This window comes from Mastomys coucha, unplaced genomic scaffold, assembly GCF_008632895.1.
Source record: "Mastomys coucha isolate ucsf_1 unplaced genomic scaffold, UCSF_Mcou_1 pScaffold22, whole genome shotgun sequence".
Taxonomy (NCBI): Eukaryota; Metazoa; Chordata; class Mammalia; order Rodentia; family Muridae; genus Mastomys; species Mastomys coucha.
The window spans coordinates 105,827,726-105,848,198 of record NW_022196905.1 but is presented as its reverse complement, the minus strand read 5'-3'; the positions used below and the strand labels follow the sequence as shown (position 1 = coordinate 105,848,198).

The window sequence follows — 20,473 nt, the reverse complement described above, 5'->3', positions numbered from 1 at the left end:
CTGGAGAACAGCCGTGTGGCCCGGCAGCCTCAAGGGGAAGGGAACTTTGAAGTCTTCTCTCAGCTGCTGGCTGGGCTGGATGTAGATCTCAGGTGAGTATGTGGGACAGGCTGGGCTGGCTAAGGCAGGGCATTGAGAACGCCCTGGTGGGAAGCTCTAACTAGAGCTGAGAGGCTGGGATACCCAATGACCATGCCTCTGATCTCAGTTGCCTTGGCACGGCACTGGAGCTTGGTCACATTTCATCTACTCTGAACTCCAATCAGTGTCTCTGTCTCCATCTCTGTTTTTGTCTCTGTCTCTCTGTCTCTGTGTGTGAAAGAGAGAGTGGGAGAGGGAGAGAGAGAGAGAGAGAAAGAGAGAGAAAGAGAGAGAGAGAGAGGAGAGAGGTTGGGGCATGGGGTCATTGGGAAGGGCAGCCTGTGGCTTGTGGCAGCTGGGTAGTGTAGTGTGTGTGGCCCTGCACTGGGACACCTCCTGCTATACGGCTTGGGCTGGGGCAGATCCCCCTTACTTCCATAATCCTCTCTTCAGGACAGAGCTGAACCTGCATCAGATGGCAGAGAGCAGTGCCTTCGGCATGGGCCTGTGGTCCAAGGTAAGTGGCCTACCTCCAGGGTGCACTGCTATCCCAGGGCCAGGGAGGGAGTGATGGAGGGTCCTCTGACCCACTGTCTCCTTTTGCTCAGGTCTGTAGTTGGCCATGGCAGTTGGGTGAGGGGGGGGCGGCTAGTAGCCCTAGCAGAGTAGCAGGACCCCTTGGTAGGGCCTGGGCTGGTTGAGGAAGGGAGACTTGTCCCTGACCGAGGAAGGATGTGGTGAAAGAGGGTGAGGCGTGTACCCTGAAGCACCAAGTCTCCCTTCATCCCTGGCTCCGACTGTCTCCAGTGAGATCTGAGAGCTTAGCATGGTTCTGTCTGAGTCTGTCAGCAGGGGGCGCTCTGGAGGCTGATGGAGAAAGGTGAGCGCCCTCTGCTGGTTGCTGTTTATAGTCCTGAGCAGAGGTGAGGGGATGGGGTAAAGAGGATGGGGTGGAGGATGGGTGGGGAAGGGGTGAAGGGTGGGAGAAGGAAGGGCCCTGAAGGTTGGCTGTTCCATGGTTCCCCGAAAGGGGACAACTGCTCACTTGTTGGCTGTTAGTTTTGTTCATTTCATTTTTCCTTCCTTCTTTCTTTCTTTCTCTCTTTCTTTCTTTCTTCTTAACTGTTCTACCTCTTTTTCCTTCTTTTTTTTAAAATTAGATATTTTCTTTATTTACATTTCAAATGTTATCCCCTTTCCTGGTTTCTCCTCTGAAAAAAAACCCTATTCCCTCCCCCCTCCCCCTACTCACCAACCCACCCTCTCCTGTTTCCTGGTCCTGGCATTCTCCTATGCTGGGGCATAGAACGTTCACAGGACCGAGGGCCTCTCCCAGCATTGATGACCCACTAAGCCATCCTCTGCTCCATATGCAGCTGGAGCCGAAGCCATCCTCTGCTCCATATGCAGCTGGAGCCGAGTCCCACCATGTGTGCTCTCTGGTTGGTAGTTTCATGCTGCTCTCTTGGCTTCCTTTGCTCTCATCCAGCTGTGATGATGCTGGGGTTAAAGGTCAGGACTCTGGCACTCGTCTGAGGTTTCACTGTATAAGGAGACAGGCATGAAAATTAATTAATGAATTGTTTGAGAGAAAAATTCTTAGGAAGAAATGCAGTTGTGGGCACCAGAGAGTGATTAAATTAAAGAGATGTTTGGCCTGAGTCAGGGAAGGCTTCACAGCCAGGGGACACTGGGCCTGGCTGACAATGGGTTTTAAAGGATAAGTAGGAGTTCACCAGGGAGAGGGACAACAAACCAGATAAAGATACTACAACGGAAGAGCATTACAGACCAGTCCCCTCTAAGCATAGACACACAGATTCTCAACAAGACATTTGCAAATTAAACCCGGGAGCACATGAAAAAGATCGTTCATCAGGAGAAGCTGTCTTCACTCCAGGGATGCAGGCATGGTTCAGTGTATGCGAATCAGTAAATGTAATACATCCTATAAACGGAATCAAAGCCACAGGCCACAAGACCCTCTCCACAGATGCAGAAAGGACTTTAGACAGAAGCCAACATCCCTGCATGATAAAAGTTCCCAGTAGCTCGGGGTGGAAGTGTGTCTGTGTCTCGGCAGCACCGTGAGGTTAGAGCTGTGGGGCTAGAGCCCACCACCCTGCTGAGCAGGAAACCCAAAGCCTTTGCCTTGAATTGAACACCAAGACAAGGAGTCCCCTCTCCACCCCACTCCGCACAGCAGTGGGAAACTGTGAAGGACAACAAGACAGAGCTGAGAGAAAGACACAGCAGGAAAGGAAGGAGCCAATGTGTCATTGCTTCCGGGGAGCACGATTCTGTGGCCGGTAGGACCCGGACAGGAATCTCAGAGTGGGCAGACACCCTCAGCAGAGAGGCAGGACACAAACCTCGTACACACACAGAGCTCTCTTGTGAGCCAATGGCAAACGTTGGAGAAAGAAATGAAGAACTCAGCCCCATTCACCACAGCAAACGCCTCGCAATAAATGTAACCCAGGAGGTGAGAGCCCTCGGCAGTGAGCCATTGAGACACTGAGGGAAAAGATCGAAGAAGGAGTCATTAGAAAACAGAAAGACCTCCCACGCTCGGGGATTGACAGATTAATGTTGTGAATGGCTGCAGTACAAAGGCCACCTACAGACTCGACGCATCCACCCAGGTTCCAATGCCATTCCTCAACGGACAGAGAGACAACCCTGAAACTCACACAGAAGCCGAAGAGATCCTGGGTAGTCAAGCAATCCTGACCAAAAGCAAGATGGTGGGAGGTGCCACATGCCTGATTTCTAATTAATCTGCAGAGTCAGAGTAATGTAAACACCATGGGATAGACGTGTTGATCAATGGATAGAATCATGTACTCAGATCTGAGCCGGTACAGTGTACCTACAACCGAAAATACACAATGACGAAGAGACATCATCTGGGATCACAATCACGCACTCAGATCTGAGCCTGTATACCCACGACTGAAAATACACAATGGCGAAGAGACATCATCTGGGAAAACTGGGTGACCATGTACAGGATGAAGCCTCCACCCCCACCCCCACCCCTAAAACAACAACTTTAAATGCATCCCAGACCATGGTGTGAGGCTCAGGTTTCAGAGCTGCTGGAGGGGAACACTTAGTAGGACTCCAGCCACCCAGGGAACAACACCAACACAGGCAAAGGTGACCTCATGGAAGAGACACACAAACAGAAACCAAACAAACAAACACAAAACAAAACAAAATCAAAAAAATGAACAAATAAACAAAAACCTCACAAAACTTCTGTTTAGAGCAGGACACAAAAGAAAAATATGGCTTACAGAGTGTTAAGAGCTGGCAGAGGACTATCTAGAATTTGTATCTAGAATACACAAAGAACTCCAAAATTGAGAAACCAAAACACCCATTAACAATGAACTAATAAAATGAACAGATGCTTTTCAAAAGATGAAATACAGTCAGAATGGCAGTCATAAAAAAACAAGAACAAGAACAACAACAACAAAAAAAAAAAAAACCACAAATGCTGGCCAGAATGCAGGACCCTCGTCTACTGTAGTGGGAGGAAGTGTGAATGGGTTCAGTCATTGTGGAAGCTGGAGTGGAGGCTCCTTAGGAAACTAAAGTCCACGTGACCCAGGGGCTTAGCTGGGCATTGACAAGGAGGTCCCTACTCAACATACCAGAGAGACACCAGCACAGCGGCATTCACCAGACCACAGCAGTAGGTTCTGGAACCTCCTGGTGTCCACAAACAGAGAGACGAATAAAGAAAATGTAAGGTTCATGATGGAGATCTACGTAGCTGCAAAGGGGAAGGAGGTAGTCGGCTGAGGAAAACAAGAGAGCCGGAGGGTTTGGTCAATTAAGCCGAGAATCGTGTGGTCCCTGCACTGCGGCGCCTATGTTTGCATAGATACATGAAATCATGGATGCCCATGTATATGTAACAGTAGAAGCAAAGCTGGGGCAACAGGGGCTCAGGGAGCAGCATCCGTGGGTGGATGGTATCTCAGCTGTGGCGACAGTAGCCCCTGCTGCCTGGGCAGCTCAGTATCTGTGTCCACAAACCCGTGCCCCGCCCCAAGCTGTGATCTCGGAAAAGCCTGAGAGGAGCAAGTCCTGAGTTTTAACCTGGCCGCTGTTGCGATAGCTTGTGCTGTGCCTCTGTTTTAGTATTACCTGTTATCTCGCACTCTTGGTGCCTCAGTTTCCCCACTGAAGTGGTGTGTGTTTGCGTTTCTTTCTCACTGCTGGGATGTAGTGCTCGTGGGACATCATCACGCTGCCCAGGGGAGGCACACAGTCTAAGATAGGGGCCCCAGCCCGTGGTGTTTCTCCAGGGCTGGGATGGAAGCTGTGGTCCTCAAACTCTTGAGCACTCAGATGCCACTGGGAACCGCAAGAAGTTGGGGGTGGGTGGGCTTGAGATGAGCCCAGGGTGAAGGGCATCGAGCTTAGTTCAGGGTGAGAGCCAGGAGTGAGGAGGGGCCTTCTGTAGAGACTTAGGCTCAGCTCTGTATGATGAAGGCCTCCCCCTATGGTGGTCCCCGATGAAGTAGACAGTCTGTGCTTGTCCAAACTGTTTATTCATGGTGGAAAAGGATGCATATGACTTACTCAGGGTGGACCGGAGATTAAATACCTTTTGCAGGAAGGGATGCCCAGGAAGGAAAGCTCATTGACTAGACATTTGGGGCCTATCTTAGCATGGAGAGCTCTGGGCTCGATGCTAAGGTGACCAATTGTCATGGTCCTCTTAGTGGGGTGTCATGGTTACATGCTCCGGGATGGGAATCTGTGGCTGCCAGTGAACTGCTGTCTCAATTATGAGTTTTATCAGAGTTCTAAACTTTGCTACAATCTGTCTGGTGGTGTAGTCCACTGCCGCACAGAGTGGGTGCACTGGAGATCGACTGAGCTGGTACCTGTCTGCAACTCTGAGGGTTCTGAGGGGCTTTAGTGTGACCCTGTGGCTGAGGCAGGTGAAGAAGGGAAGTGGCTCTTGTGACTTCCACCCTAAGCAAGCTGCTGAGCATGTGACCATGGCACACATGCCACACACACACACACACACACACACACACACACACACACACACACACGCACACACGCACACACGCCTCTAAGCCACCCATTGAGCCCTCCTGTAATGGTTGTTCCCTGCCTGAGCTTCACACATAGCTGTGTGCTTGCTGTGGTATGAAGGGACCCAGAGTGTTGGAGACTTAACCCTTAAAGTCGTTGTGTGAGGTTCAGTGGTTAAGAGCAGTGACTGCTCTTCCAGATGGTCCTGAGTTCAAATCCCAGCAACCACATGGTGGCTCACAGCCATCTGTAATGGGATCCGGATGATCTCTTCTGAAGTGTCTGAAGACAGCAACAGTGTACTCACATATAACAAAATAAATCATGGGAGTGAGTGGGGCTGAAGCGAGAAAAATCATTCTGTCTGGCGTGGGGACTTCGGGAGCTGTTCAGGATTCAATGACGCTCCGAGGCTGCTCCATGGCAGTGTTAGCGGCTTTATGTGAAGAAAATGTCCTTAGCTGGTCAGCCTTCTCTCTCCCACTGTGTGCTGGCTCTGCTGGGTGCAGCCTTAGGCTCCATGAGGTGTAATGCTGTGCTCTGAACTTCTCAGACAGCCATCCCAAGGGAAGACATCCGTGTGTGTGTGTGTGTGTGTGTGTGTGTGTGTGTGTGTGTGCGTGCCATGGTCATGTGCTCAACAGCTTGCTTAGGGTGGAACTGAGCCAGTCTCAGAAACTTTAAACTAGTGACATGGCAGATAAAGAGCAACCTTTTGGGTCAGATGTCTTTGACTCAGTATTTGCTTTGGAAGCCTTTCATAGGAGTAAGTATAGCATTACCTTGTTCTTTTTCTTTGCTGTGTAGTACTCCTGCCCTGGGCTCTGCATTCACCCTTCTCCCTCTGCTCCCCAGTTTTCTTGGGGGTGATGTATGCACTCATCTGACTTCTGGTTTTATGGTTTTTACCCAGGAGCAGATTGGTCAGGGCATTATTCAGAGTTGCTTAGAGAACAACAGGCTCTCTAACCGTCATCCTGAGCCTCATCACATTTGACAGGAATGTATCTCCTTTTTAATTCACATTCTGTTTCCTAAGAGACGTGGCATGCAGAGGAGAAACGGGAGTGAGGCTTTCTGGGAGTCTCCCCTCAGTTCTACCTGCTATTCAAAATCGAGTGCTCCTTGCTGACATTGGGAGCCAGGATAATCTCACCATCTGTCCTCTACGTGTCCTTTCCTGCTACTTTGAAATCTCATAAATAACAGAGCCTTTGTTGGGTGGCGTCTTCCTTCCCTCTGTCTGCTGTGGTGGAGCAGCTGCGGTTGCTAGGCTCATCTCCTGGTTGCTAGGGACTTGGTGGTTCTGTGGTGGCCCAGAAATATGACAGAGAGGTGGGACATGCTTCTGCTGTTAATTGAACTGCTTCCAAGGCAAATCTCTCAATGTCAGCACATGCTTTGATGGTGTTCCAATTGGCCGAGGAGGCTCTCGAGTCTCTCAGTTTTCTGAGGCGGTGGGCGTTGAAAAGAATCGGCATGGATGGGAATTGGGGAAGCCTCTGGCTTTCCCTGCAGTCAATTTGCTGCGTGACCTTTGGCCTATGCCATGCCCTCTTTGGGCACGAAACTCCACAGAATTCAAGGACCTGTCAGCTCTAACAGGCTGTCCTGCCCTGTGTCACCCAGATTCTCTACTTGGACCAGGTACAAATTGGTCTCTCATTATGTGCTGTGTCGAGTTATTGACAGAAGGGTTCCTGTCGCCGCCTCACTTTCTCTGCCTTCCAGGCTTCTGGGCAGTGCATCCTCAGCCAGATGGCCCATACTCAGGACTTCCAAATTAATTTTAATATTCAGACAAATATAATTAGAACTATAAATCTGAAAAAAGAGAAAAAGATGACACTTGAAGCTCATGGACCTCCCAGTCGGCCATTCTTTCCTGCTTCAAATTCTCCAGCAACTTCCCTTTGTCCCACAGAGGGTGTGCTGAGCCAGCCCCACGTCAGCCCCTGAGGTAGATCTTGAGGTGGAGTGGTCAATGCTGGCATTCTGAAGTGAATCTAGATTCATTAGCTTGCGATGGGAACTTGATTGATTATTGATGTCTGCCGTGGGTCCAGACATCTAAGTCGGGTCATGTCTCAAGCGGTAACCATCATGGCGGGGAAACTGTTGCTCCTTAAGCTGACTGTTGGCTATCTCAGGCCTGGGCTGCCTTCCTCCTTCATCTCCCTCAGGTGTGACCTCTGCTGGTCAGTCATGGCCATCATCTTGCTTCCTCTACTGTGGGACCCTCTATTCTGTTCATATGATCAGTTATCACATCTACCTTTTAAGCTCTTGCCCCAGGTTCTGCTCTTCCCTGTTATCTCCTGTGTCCCTCTTAGACCTGGGATCCATCCACCACAGGGCCGTTTCCACACCCCACTGCTTTTATGTTCCCTCCCATCTCTTCTTCCTTGAGAGGCTCCAGGGTTGTGCTCGGGCTCCTTTATCTTGGCATCCAGACCAGAGCTCAGTGCAAATTGGAGCCCTGATAAATCCTTCCAGAATGAATAAAACCTGCCCCGCACCCCAAACCAGACTCAAACGACATTTACAACCTTCCCAGAAGTCTCAACGTGGCTGCCAAACCCAGCCAGGCTTAACTGTGGGCAATTTACTGCAGCCATAAACCGACTGTGTGCCGGGCAGACTGACCTCAGTTCTGAGTTGTGAATTCCAGTCTCTCCACCATGACGTGGCCTTTCTCTTCTCTCCCCTCCTCCAGCCTGAAGACAAGCAGAAGGCAGCCACAGCATTTTCCAGGCTCCGGGGTGCCATGGAGCTGCTGGGCATCTCAGAGGGTGAGCAGCAAGCCATTTGGCGGGTGCTGGCAGCCATCTACCACCTGGGTGCCGCAGGAGCGTGCAAAGGTACAGTTCCCTCCTGCTAGCTGTCTGCTCTGGTGTGTGTCTCTGGGCTCCCCAGTGACCTTGAACCTGTGCTGTCCATGAGAACCTGTCACACTGATGGGACCCTGTTAGTCACCCCTGCTGTCATAGTGGTCACCAGGCACATAGGGCCATATAGCACCTGAAATGTCATGGCTGAGGGGTTGAGTTGAGAATTGTTAGTAATTGTGTGTGTTTGCATGTATGCACATGTATGTGCATATGTGTATGCATGTATGTGTGCATTTGCATGTATGTGGTATGTATGTGTATGTGTGTGTGTGGTATGTGTGTGTGTGCAGTATATTGCATGTCTGTGAATGCAATATGTGCATGTGTGTGCATGTGAATGTGGCATATGTGTTGTAGTGTGTGGTATATGTGATGTGTATGTGAGCTTGTGTGTGTATGTAGTATGTGTGTGTGTTGTGTGTGATGTATTTATATGTGTGCATGTATTTATCTGTGTACATATGTGTGCATAATATGCATGTACATGTGTGTGCATGTATTTGTGCGCAGTGTGCGGTATGTGGCATATATATATATGTGTGTGTATGGTTTTCATGTGTTATGTGCATGTGTGTGAGTATAGTGTGTTGTGTGTATTATGTGTATGCATATGTGTATATGCATGTACATGTGGTGTGTGGTGTGTATGTATCTGTTTGCATGTATGTATGTGTATATGTGTGTATGCTGTGCATGTATGTGTATGCCTGTGTGTTTATGTGTGTATAGTGTGTGTGTGGCTGGGGGTATATGTATATGTGTGCATGTGTGTGTGGTGTGTATGTATGTATATGTGTATAGTCTATGCATATGTGTGTAATATGTGCATGCATATATGTGTGTGCATGTGTATATGTGTGTATAGGACAGAGGAAGCATTAGGATCGATTGCTCAGACTCTGTCTTCCTCAGATTTTCAGACAGGGTCTCTCACTGGTGTGAAGCTGCCTGGTTAGGGTAGGCTGGCTGAGGCATTCGAGGACCCTCCTGTCTCTGCCTCTGCAGCTCTGGGTTAGCAGCAGGTCTCTATGCCCGGTTTACGCACATGTGTGCCATGGATTGAACTCAGGTCCACATCCTAATGCAGTAGGCATTTGTACACTGAGCCATCTCTCCAGCCCTGGGTTGAATGTGATTTTAACAACTCTGAGTTGCCAGTGGCCTCTGCTGAGCTCTGAGCAGAGGCTGCCCATGTGATGGACAGCTGTTCCAGCCACATGTGCTGGGCTCTGTCATCCGTGCTCATGGCCTGGGATTGACAGCTTGATGCTCGTGTCTCATCCCTGGTGTCTCCGTAGCTTGGGCATCTTTGCCCGTCCTTCCCTCCTGCAGATGCTCTGGTTTCCCTGCCCTCATTGTGAGCACTTTCTGTTTGTGCTTGGGCTGCTGCAATGGCTTCTCGTTTCTCCTACTGCTGTGGCACCCAGACAAATGTCCACCATTTTGATGACATAAGTAACAGGAGTCCAACCTCTCCCCTCTCAATGCTGGGTGCCAGGAGTCTGGAGCAGGCTTTCTGCAGCTACACACCATGAAAGCTCTAGGGAGGCCCTTCCCTCCCACTCTGCGGCTCTGGTGTAGCCCCATGGTGATGTCACCTTGTCCCCTTCTCTTCCGCAATGTGTATTGCCTTCTGGGTTCTCAAGCCCTTTTCTGTAGGTTCTGAGGATACTGGTCAACATGGTGGAAGAGGCAATGCCCCAGAGTTCATGACCAACTCTTGGCTCTCTCTGATAGGCCAGGACTCCTTGACTGAGAGCTCCAGGGTGTACTCAATCGGGAGGGCTGTTTGAAGGAGGCTCCCTGCAGTCTTGGACAGATTCAATAAGAAGAGGAGAAGGTGGTGGGTGAGGAGGAAGATTAGGATGAGGAAGAGGTAGATGCTATTGATGATGGTGATGGTGATGATGATGATGATGATGATAATGGTGATGATGAAGAGGAAGAGGAGAAGGAAGACAAAGAGGAGGAGGAGAAGGAGGAGGAGGAGGAGCAGAAGGAAGAGGAGGAGAAGGAGGAGGAGGAGGTAGTGGCAGCTGTGGACCAGTAGACACCCTGCCCCGCCTTCCCATGCCAACTGAGTATTCTTTGCCCCCAACTACAAAGGAGATGACAGGACTTGACTTGTAAAGCCATATAATCAGGGTCTCAGCTCAACTCCCTCTCCTCCAGGGACAGTGGGAATCCCCTCCAATGTACACTCAGGGGTTTCCCTTACACGGACATGCCCAGGATGATAAGGGAGAAATCCATGTCTATAAATATTTTATTAACTCATGATTGTGGTAGTAATTCCTTCTGCCTCCCCCTCCTACCCCACCCTCCACATTATTTTATGGAGAGCCACTGTCGGTCTGCTCGGAAGCCCTGCCCCGTGATTTACTGTATTTTTCTGCTTTGGAAGATTTCATAATGGGTTGTTCTAGAATCAGCTATTAAAAATCCACAGTCGTGTGTAAACGTCTCTGCTTTGTGTCATAACAGATCGCTCTGAAATATATTAGGCTCATTTTCATTAATCAAGGATCCCGACTCTGCATCCTCAGCCTGCTTCAGAAGACTGGATCCTGCTAGTTGAAACCAGTGTGGTTTGGGTGGGGAGATGTGAGGGGGGGGCGTCTCATGACTGGATGTGGGGTTTGTGAAGTGACCGAGTGTGACGGTGTGCACTGATGCTCTTAACTGAGAGGCGTTCACTGGATTCCTGAAATTTGTGCCACGCATGAGAGTTCAGAGGTCACTGTGGAGAAGCTCCGAGCCGAGCCGTGGACAGGTTTTCTTCCTGTAAAATGAGCTGGGGCTGTGAGATGGCTTGGTTGGCAAAGTGCAAACATGGAAACCAGAGCTCCAGATACCAAGGCTCAGAGAGGTTGTTCTGTGATGCCAAAACCCCACAACATCCAGAGGTGTTGACCTTGGGAACTGTCTCTACAGTTTCCTTGAGTCTACCTGGCGTGCTCAGGCCAAGGTGCATTCTAGGTGCTCAGAGAACCACCCTCTTCTGTTTGAGTCTTTCCTTAGCTCCATCCAACTGCCTGATGTCCCCAACAGCACGGTTTGGGAGCTGGCCTGAGCAGAATGGCAGGTCTCCTTAATCCAGATATGACTGTCATCAATAGGAAGTCCTTCCTGGTGAGGGAACTTGCCAGTCCGCTTCCCAAACCCCGTGGTCTCGTCGCTCTCCTCAGAGTGTGGAGCTGTGTGTCACTGTGCCCACTGACCCTCAACACTGTACAGAGAGAGTACAGTAGCATCTAGAATCCAGCCTGGCAGCCAAGCTGAGGGACGCTCACGTCTACGGTTTATGTGGCTTGGCCTCTTTTCTCTGTGAAGGCTGACGTGTGTTTAATTTATTTGCCCTTCATTAAATTCGCCAGCCTGCTTGGCACTGACCCACTGCCTAATATATGGCATAGTCAGGTCGTATATAAGCCCAAGTGGGGCTGTGGTGGGGAAGGAGTGAAGTGCAAGGCCACCACTACCTCCCTGCCACTGTCGTAAAGATGCCAGGTCCTGAATGAATGGGGCTGTAATTTGGGACCCTGAGAGGGTCGCTGCACAGAGGTTTCTAAGGACACGGGCCCGCACCCCATATTCGGTCAGACACTGGCAGAGTCAGTGAGAGTGGGGGTGGGGGAGGTGGGTGGAGGCATGGAGGGATGGAGCATGGAGGTGTGGAGGCACTCTAGGCTGGGAAGGCCCTGAGCACAGCAGGGAGCTTGGGCAAAAGGCAGCTCCTTTCCTGCTCCATCCAGAATGTCTGTTTCTCTATTCTTGCAGCAGGTCCACTCGCAATTAGTGTCGATGAGAACTGGCAACAACACGAAGGGATTCCATGCCAAAAAGCAAAGCTCCTCCGCCTCCCGCGCCCTGCTGCCCTCAAGGGAGACAGTGTCTTGGGCAGTACATTTCCCTCCCCTAAGTGGGTTTGGTCACGGCACTTGTCACATCCCCAGAGTAAAACTTAGACTCCCTTTCTCCCCTCTTCCCCCCTTTGTGCCTCCTTTCTCTCTCTCCTTTCTCTTACCGCTTTTGTCATTGCTGTTTTGTTTGGTTCGGCTGGTTGCTTCAGTTATTGATTGTATGTGTATGTCTGTTTCACCTGCGCGTTTGCCTGCATCACGTGCACGCCTGGTGCCCCTGGGGGCCGGAAGAGGGCGTCGGATGCTCTGGAGCTGGAGTTATAGATAGCTGTGAGCCTTCACATGGGTGCTGGGAACCGAACCCAGGTCCTCTGCAAGAGCAGTAAGTGCTATTACACAGGGCACCAGATCCCCACTTCCTGTCTCCTTTCCTTCCACGCCTCTGTGTCTCCAGGCTGTCAGGCCCCCAGCTGCCTGGGGACGCCACCTCATTGTTTCCACATGGATTGCTGGTGGCAACTTCAGTGATGAATGGGGGAGGAGAATTCCAAGCTGATGTAGCCTCGGGTTGGTCCCAGGGGGGTCCTACAGGCACTAAACCTATAGAGCAGATGCAGTCAGGGAGGATGCTCTGCTCCAGGCTGTGGACTTGTCAGTGCGCAGGGTCCGAATAGCTGGCTCATCCTCTTTCTCCGTGTGGAGTCTGAGTTCCCACCCAAAGCCCTTCCCTGGCACAGTGGATGGACAGCTGTGGGCTGTCATGTGACTGGGGACAGGGGAGATTCCATCGATCTGTCCTCCGGCCCAGGGCTCCCGAGGTCCCAGCTCCTCCCTGCCCCCTCTTCCCACGTGCTTCTCAAGGCCAAATCTGCACCCGTCCGCCCTGTCCCAGCTGGTGGCTTGGCTTCTGGCCCAGCAGCTGTGCAGCTGGCCTATTCTGGGCCACAGGCGAGGATTTATTCTGCATTTTCTGAGCATATTGAATTCATTCATTAAGCTGGGATGGCTGTTCTGGGATGGAAACAATTAGAAGTTTCTGAAAAATGAACTCCCCGAAGTGACTGGGGCTTGAAGGCAGAGCTCCCTGCAGCTCCAGGCCTTGGGGGTGAGTGGGGAAGTGGCAGTGTGGGGCTCTGGGGCTTGGTGTGTCAGGGGAGGCCCTGTGCTTTTAGACTCCGTTTCTCCCTCAGTAATAGTGGAAGCTGATGTCTCTTAGCGGTAGCCCGGTGGGAAGTGCTGCTTAAGCAATTTTACTCCTACACAAAGTGCTACTGATGGTGCTGATGGTGGTGTTGATGGTTGTGAGGCGGTGCTGCCAGTGGTAATCACAGCCATGGTGATGCTGATGTCAGTGATGGTTATGATAATGGTCATATGATGATGGATGATGGGGCGACTAAGTAGTTTCTAACGGGTGTGTTGAGTGGCCCAGGCAGCCTGCTGTTGCAAAGAGCGTGTGGCTGTTGAAAGGTGCTAGTTTGATGTCCCTCCTGGTGTTTTCTAGCAGAGTGGCCTCAGGCAAGTCACTCAAGGTTCTGCTGTTGGTCCCACTGCCACCTTGTGTGACACCCTCTGGCCGATAACTCCCTAAGCATTCAGCTCTGCAGCTTGTGTCCCCTGTGTAGCGGCTTTACCTCGTGCATCTAACTTCACTCTTAAAGCGGCCAACCCATTTGACAAATGAAAAGAGCAAGGCCCAGTAAGAGATATGGTTTGAGATATCACAGCTAAGCTGAAACTGTCTTAGGCCCTCTAACCTCTGACGTCTGACCTCTGGCTCATCCCACAATCTCCCTGTGAGTCCCTGAAGACTCCCTGGATGCCATGAAGAGTCCCTGTCAGCCACCACCCCCTGAAGTCTTGGTTGTGTTAGTTTGGGAGACCTCTCCAAGAACTATCCCTTCCTCTTGCAAATTCGCAGTGCACAGGGTAGGCTAGAGACTCTGAGAGATCCTATACCAAATCAATCTGCTGGGGTCAGTCTGAAGTCACTCCACCTGGATTTCCCACGGGACTGTCACCTCCCAGAACACCAGAAGGTACAAGCGCCGCTCCACGCACGGCCTTAGGTGTGATGCCAGTTCCTACTGGTCCACGTGTAACCCAGCAGCAGTTTCTAGATGGTTCTCTGTACAGATGTGCAAGCAGCAGAGATGATGCTGGTGTGGGCTTCCTCCAAGGCAGGCAGAGGGGAGCCATGTGGGTGGGCAGGGCCGTGGGTTGCCTGTGGGTGGGCAGCCTCAGGTAAGATCCCTAAGAAGCAGGAAGCTCTTTAAGAGTGGGGTTGCCGGGCTGGAGAGATGGCTCAGCCATTAAAGGCTAGGCTCACAACCAAAAATATAAGAGTGGGGTTGCCATTTCCCATGGTGCCTGTGACAGCCCTTCTGGAGAGAGACCTGCTTCCTGGATGCTTCCGTGCTTGAGCTTTGGCTCCCCATCTGTCTTTCCTGAGGGTGGATTGTTCTTGCGTGGAGCCGGTGCCCACAGCCTTGCTACATCTCCACATGTGCTCTCCTCTGATCTCCGCAGTCCTCATTTTGAGGAAGATGGCAACTGAGGGTCAGACAGTCACCCTCACTTCTCAGGGCATCACGTGGCATCAGACGGTGGTGGAGGTGGGATTTGAACCAGCCTGCTTTGTCTCCAGAGCCAACTCCTTCTTGTGGCTGCCACAGCCCCAGCTTATCTCCACGCTGCAGGTGGCCTCTGTCTTCTCCGGCTTTGGAATTGTAAATCTCTGTGTGAGGCAGTGGGAGCCAGATGCTCTAGCATTATAAATAAGTCCCATAATGTTGAGTAATTCAGGAACAGCTCAGCTATTGTCGGAAGGAGGAATAACTCGGTTATTAATAAATGCAGGAGGTCATGGTAATTGATAGCAATTGAACCCACGGTGCGCAGGGACAATAGCTGTGCCATTGTCAACTTGTGTGCTTGCTCTCTCCCTCCTCCCTTCCTCCCTCCCTCCCTGCTTCTTTCCCCCTCTCCCTCTTCCCTCCCTCCTTCTTCCATTCTCTGTCCTCCTCCCTCTCCATGTTCCCTCCCTGCTTCCTTTCCCTTCCTTCCTCCCTCTCCTTCCTCACTCCCTTCTCTGTTTTCCTCTTCCCTCCTCCCTCCCTGCTTCCTCCTCTCTCTTCCCTCTGTCCTCCTCCTCACTCTCCCTCCTCCCCTTTCTGTCCTCCTCACTCTCCTTCCTCCTTCCCCGCATCCCTCCCCCTTGCCACTGCCCTTCTCCCTCTCAGTCCTTCTCTCAGCCCCCTGTCCGAGTGAGCATTGCCTGCCTGGTGGCTCTGGAGACAGAGTAACCATGGGGGCTCTTTCAGCCGAACCAGAGTTTCCCAGAGCAGTGTCTGGTGGGACCTTGGAAGTGCTGCTGGCTCTGTGAAGGCATCCTAGGGTTAAATTGGGCTTAAAAGCACTCCCTTGCTGGAGACTCACAAAAGCAGGTTTGAAGGCCCTGAGAAGTCCCAGAGAGATGGCTTAGCCAGGCGGGGTGTGGTGCAGGGTCTGTTCCTCAGTGTGTGACCTGGGAAGAGTCTTCTGCTGCTTCCCTCAGTCTCTTTCCATCTTCTCTTTTGAAACAAGGCTTCTCGTTGAACTTGGGGCATTCTGACTTGGCTAAGCAAGCTACAGGTTTCTGTCTCTGCCTCTCCAGGACTGGGATTACATGCCTGTGCTGATAAACCTGGCTTTTCCTCGTAGGTGCTGGGGACCCAATCTCATACCCTCCCTTTACAGACTGGGCCATGTCTGCACCCCCAGGAGCCTCTACTTCCTCTAGTGTGTTAGATGAACTTTGGGGAGACAGACACCCAACTCTGAGGCCATCCTGCCCTGTTCCACACCTCTGTTGCCACTGAGAATCACCAAGTTAGCCCTGTCCTGCCTAGGTGCCTGATGGTTTGAGCCTGGCCTCACTCAGACATACAGGCAGCCTCTGGAGGGGAAAAAAAATGGCAGCCGGAGAGAGAAGGCAGCTTGGTGAGAGGTTGGTTTCCTCTCTGGACATTCTCCTAGGCTGCTTTAAAGGGAAACCCAGCTAGACACTGGTGTCTGTGTTCATGGGTGGGTGGCCTCTCCCGAACCTTTCCTTGGCTCGCTGAGGGGAAGATGCTGAAGCAAGTGTTCCACGCAAGGGTACACGTGTGATATGAGCCTAGAAGTGCCAGAAGGGGCTTGCTGAGATGTGGGGAGCAAGGGTTGGGGCTGCCTCTCCTCTGGCTCCAAGAAATGGCTCCAGTCCAACATGGCAGCGGGGCATGACCTCTGCACTCAGGGCCATGTCCCAGACAGAGCTTCTGGAGCTTTAGCAGGTGCTGAGAAGAACATCCAGCAAATGTGAGCAACCCCCTGCAGCAGGCTGGGGCCAGGGATAGACACACCCTGTCCCTGTCAGAACGAGTTCTGACCTCTCTCATTTTGGGCTGGCCATCAGCCATTCAGCTCATCCACTCTTGGATTCGTTCCTCCCTGGGTGACTTATCAAGGGTGTAAGATAGGAACATTGGGGTTGGGGGTTGTGAGCATCCACAGGATGTGTTCTTGGTGCATAAGCCTCACGCACATCTCAATGGCTGCCATTACTGTTAGCTGATGATTCTCATGGAGGTATGTCCCTGCTTCTCTAGATGCTGAGGCATTCCGCCACCCCTCAGCCTCAGTGGGGTCCTTCTGAGGAGCACAACAATGTCCTTGGAGGGTGTTAGTAGCAGACACTGGGATAACCCACAACCTTATTTCAGTAGAGAAGTAGTTTTAGTCATCTGAGGGCCCCCAGAGGGGATGCTGATTCCCAATGCTAGCATTTTCCTGGTGTAAGGCCAGACAACCATTTTCTGAAGCAGCTCATAGATTTGCAGCTGGCACCCTGCACTGCCAGGGTCTGGCAGAGAGCGCCCCCTGGAGTTTAGAGGTGGAGACACGGTGGCAGCAGTGTGCTGGGCATTCCTGTCTTCTCCACCCAATCCTTGTGCCTAAAAGGATCTTGGGAGCTTTCACGACATGTCAAAGATTATAATTGTGCTTGAGTAGTGGTCATCTGGGCATGGCACTGGTGGAAATTGGAATCTGAAGCTGTGATCTTAGCCAGTGTCTTCTCTCTTCCCCTCCGGTGGCTCCAGTGAGTCCTTGGCTTTCCTGGGATGCCCGGAGCCTCTGCTCCTGTCTGAGCCAAGGCAGAGGAGTCGAGTTTAGGTTCAGCACCTGTGCTACTGGCCACGTCCCCACTTTGGTTTCACTATCTGGAGGCCTCTCCGCCAAACCTGGAAATGCCCCCATAGGCTGGGAGGAACCACAGAGCCCAGCAGGCCACCTCACCAAGGGTGGGGTGGGGTAGGGGACAGAGACTCCAGGGCAGATGTGCATGTGAGGTGGGGCTGGAGACACCAGTGGGGAAGTCAGCTCCTGTTATAGTGTTCCCAGCCCCCTCCCACCCCCACCTGGTCTCATCCAGGGGTAATGGACCATCGGGCTCCTCTCCAGTGCCGGCTCAGCTCCCTTTTTAACAGTGAGAGAGTCGACTTCAGCTGTGGAGGTAACAGAGCTAATTAGAATCTAATGGCCTGCTGGCGCCTGTGTTGTGTGTGTTTCTACTTCTCTCTTGTGACAGGTGACAACGATTCTCATTTGAGATGGAGAACTAATGTTTTCCTTTACACGTGTTTATCTGAGAGAAATAGATGACTTGGTTCACGTCAGGGACTGTGTCCCCGGGTCGTAAGGATGTGCTAGGTGATATCTGAAGGATAGGTGGGCTTCAGGGGCTGCAGGATCTTCCACTCGGCAGCTCTGTGTTGTCTGGCAATCCTCTGAGTCCATTTTGTTATTTCTAAGAGACAGCGACCACTCATGTCCACAGCACCAGCACCCCAGAGATGAAGATGGTAATGGGGGGACCGAGTTCAGGCTGTGCTCAGGCTACTGGGCTCAAATCCTCAACAAAAGCACAAATGGTAATAGTGTTGAGACACTCTCGTAGAGTGGGGAGAGGGAACTGTGTGTGGAGGTAACACATGCCAAGCTCTCTCTGTGTGCAACATGTGGGATCGCAGATAGACTCCCAGGGTTCCAAGCAAGGCGAACTTAAAAATAGAGCATTTTTCAACTAAGTAAGGTCAGTAAAGTTTAGCCAGTATTGTCATGGCCCTCATTGTTGATACCATCATTGACATCACCAACATCACCATCACCACCACTGTCTCCACCATCACCACCATCACCAGCACCACCATCACCACCATCTCCACCAGCAGCACCATCACCACCATCCCCCATCACCACCATCACTACCATCACCAGCACCATTAGCACCACTATCTCCACCATCACCACCATCACCAGCGGTGTCATCATTTCTGACCAACTCCCCTAAGTCTCAGCTTCATCGCCATTGGGAAGTAGTGTCTGTGTGAGCATTCCTGTGTAGCGGGCACATGGGAGCACCCCAAAAGCTACTGCTACTTGCCATGCTTCCTGGACGGCCCTGGTTAAAATCTCAGGCAGAATCTCCCCCAGGGTTCCCATTTTACCCTGAGACCAATTGTTTAGTTGTCTACTTGGCCCATGGGTCCTGGCAGCCTGCAGGGTAACCGTCGATTCTGTTTCAGAGAAAGAAACACATTTGCAAGAAGACAGAACCCTTGAAAGGAGCGCATTGTGATTTGTTTTAATTAGTCAGTTATTTGTATTTAGGTCACAACATCAGCCCAAAGCTACTGTAGGGAATTTGGAAAATGTCAGCTCCTCACCCTGTCATGATACCCAGCTGACTACATTCCTGTTTGTCATGTAATTTAAAATAATTTGAAAACATCTATTTCCTTGTGTGGTGCATATAGACAACCTGGAGAACTTAGTCCTCTCATTCTGCCTTGAGGGTCTCAGGGACTGAACTCTTGTCTTTCAGGCTTGGTGGCAAGCCCCTCACCTGCGGAGCCCTATCACCATCCCCTCCCCACACTTGTGACAGCACTTTAGGAATGACTTCACATCCTAGTCACTTTTTACTTAAGCTTGTATGTGTATGCAAACTCTGTGCTATACATAGTCAGGTCATTTAAAATGGCCTCCACTTCACTGCCCTCCTCCCTGCTGTGCTCCTCTGTGACATGCCCTGCTTATTTCTGCCTCCGGGCCTCTCTACCGACTCCTTGCCCACCTCTAAGCTCCTTCCTGGTCACAGCTGAGCCCACTGTCACATCCTCCCAGGGTCCCTCTGAGCAGCACATGCTAACACAACTGCCATCTCTCTGTGTCCATGCTAGTCTCTCTTCACAGCGTGCACCACCTGAGGTTATCTCATTGTCTGTCTGTCTGCTTGCTTCTTGCAAAACCCCGTCCCTGGACTGTAAGCTTCAAGTGGGTCATCACTGTGTGTGACTTGCTCTCGATGTCAAAGGTTCTCAGTAAACATGGGCTGAACATACCGGTAGCTGGTTGGATGTGTGGCTGGGTAACTGGGGAAGTGGTTGTGTGGTTGAGTGGGCAGGCAGGGGTCAAAAGGTAGTGGGCATGCGCATAAATAAATACATAGGTGTGGACATAGATACATACATGGATGTGCACATAAATACATACATGGGTATGTACATAAATAATACATGGATATGTACATAAATATATACACAAATAAGTACATGGATATGTACATAAACACATACATGGGTGTGTACATAAATACATACATAGGCATGCACCTAAGTAAATACATGGGTTGCATATCAATGCGTACATGGGCATGCACATAAGTAAATGCATGGGTGTGCACATAAATATATACATAGCTGGATATATCCCAAGTGTACCCTATCTCCATTTAAGGTGTTTCTTTATGTTATCTTTAACAGCTTAAAAATATATAAGCAAAATAGGTGTGAAGAGGTGAGACTCCCTGAAGTGTTCACAGGCATGCAGCTACGCCGTGCCTGGCATCTCACCCCTCATCTCTTCCTTATCCTCTGTGCAGTGGGCCGGAAGCAGTTCATGCGCTTTGAGTGGGCCAACCATGCTGCTGAGGCCCTGGGCTGTGACTATGAGGAACTGAACACCGCCACCTTCAAGCACCACCTACGGCAGATTATTGAGCAGATGACATCAGGGCCGCAGCGCCAGGGCCTGCAAGACAATGAAGCCTGCTCAGGTATGGAGTCCTCATGGCTACACTACAGGGGACTGGATCTTGCTGTGGCTGCACTAGTAGCTGCACCTCCTGCTTTCCCGTGTTTTCTTGTGTTCATTAAGACTTCCTTTGAGTGTGCTGTGCACATGTGCGAGTGCCAGGGATTGCCTGCACTAGTGGACAAGGAAATCATTCCTCCCTGTCTGATGTTTATGGTCAAATGATTCACTCTGGTCAGGAATGAAGGAGGTCACTGAGCCCTAGGAGGGTCCTCCATGTGGGAAGATAGGCCACTCAGGCAGCACCCAGGGCTTTGTGTTTGTGAGGTCTTGACAGGCAGGGGAGGCAGACCTATCTGTGTGAGGTATGAGAGCAAGGCTGGTGTGCTGAGGACTGAGAGGGAGGTGGGTGAGGATGGAGGGCACACAGAGAAGCTGAAGAGTGGCTTAACG

The 20,473-nt window shown here is 51.2% G+C and overlaps 1 protein-coding gene across 1 annotated transcript in view; it reads left to right on the top strand.

The window, feature by feature from the left end:
* The window catches only part of Myo18b (myosin XVIIIB), a 209,156-nt gene that overhangs the window by 30,837 nt on the left and 157,846 nt on the right, over positions 1 to 20,473 (top strand). The window contains exons 10-13 of the mRNA XM_031337427.1: positions 1 to 92; positions 535 to 598; positions 7,868 to 8,012; positions 19,869 to 20,042. The exon at positions 1 to 92 is cut by the window's left edge and continues 18 nt beyond it. Coding sequence (XP_031193287.1) covers positions 1 to 92; positions 535 to 598; positions 7,868 to 8,012; positions 19,869 to 20,042 — 475 coding nt within the window. The remainder of the gene's footprint in view (positions 93 to 534; positions 599 to 7,867; positions 8,013 to 19,868; positions 20,043 to 20,473) is intronic.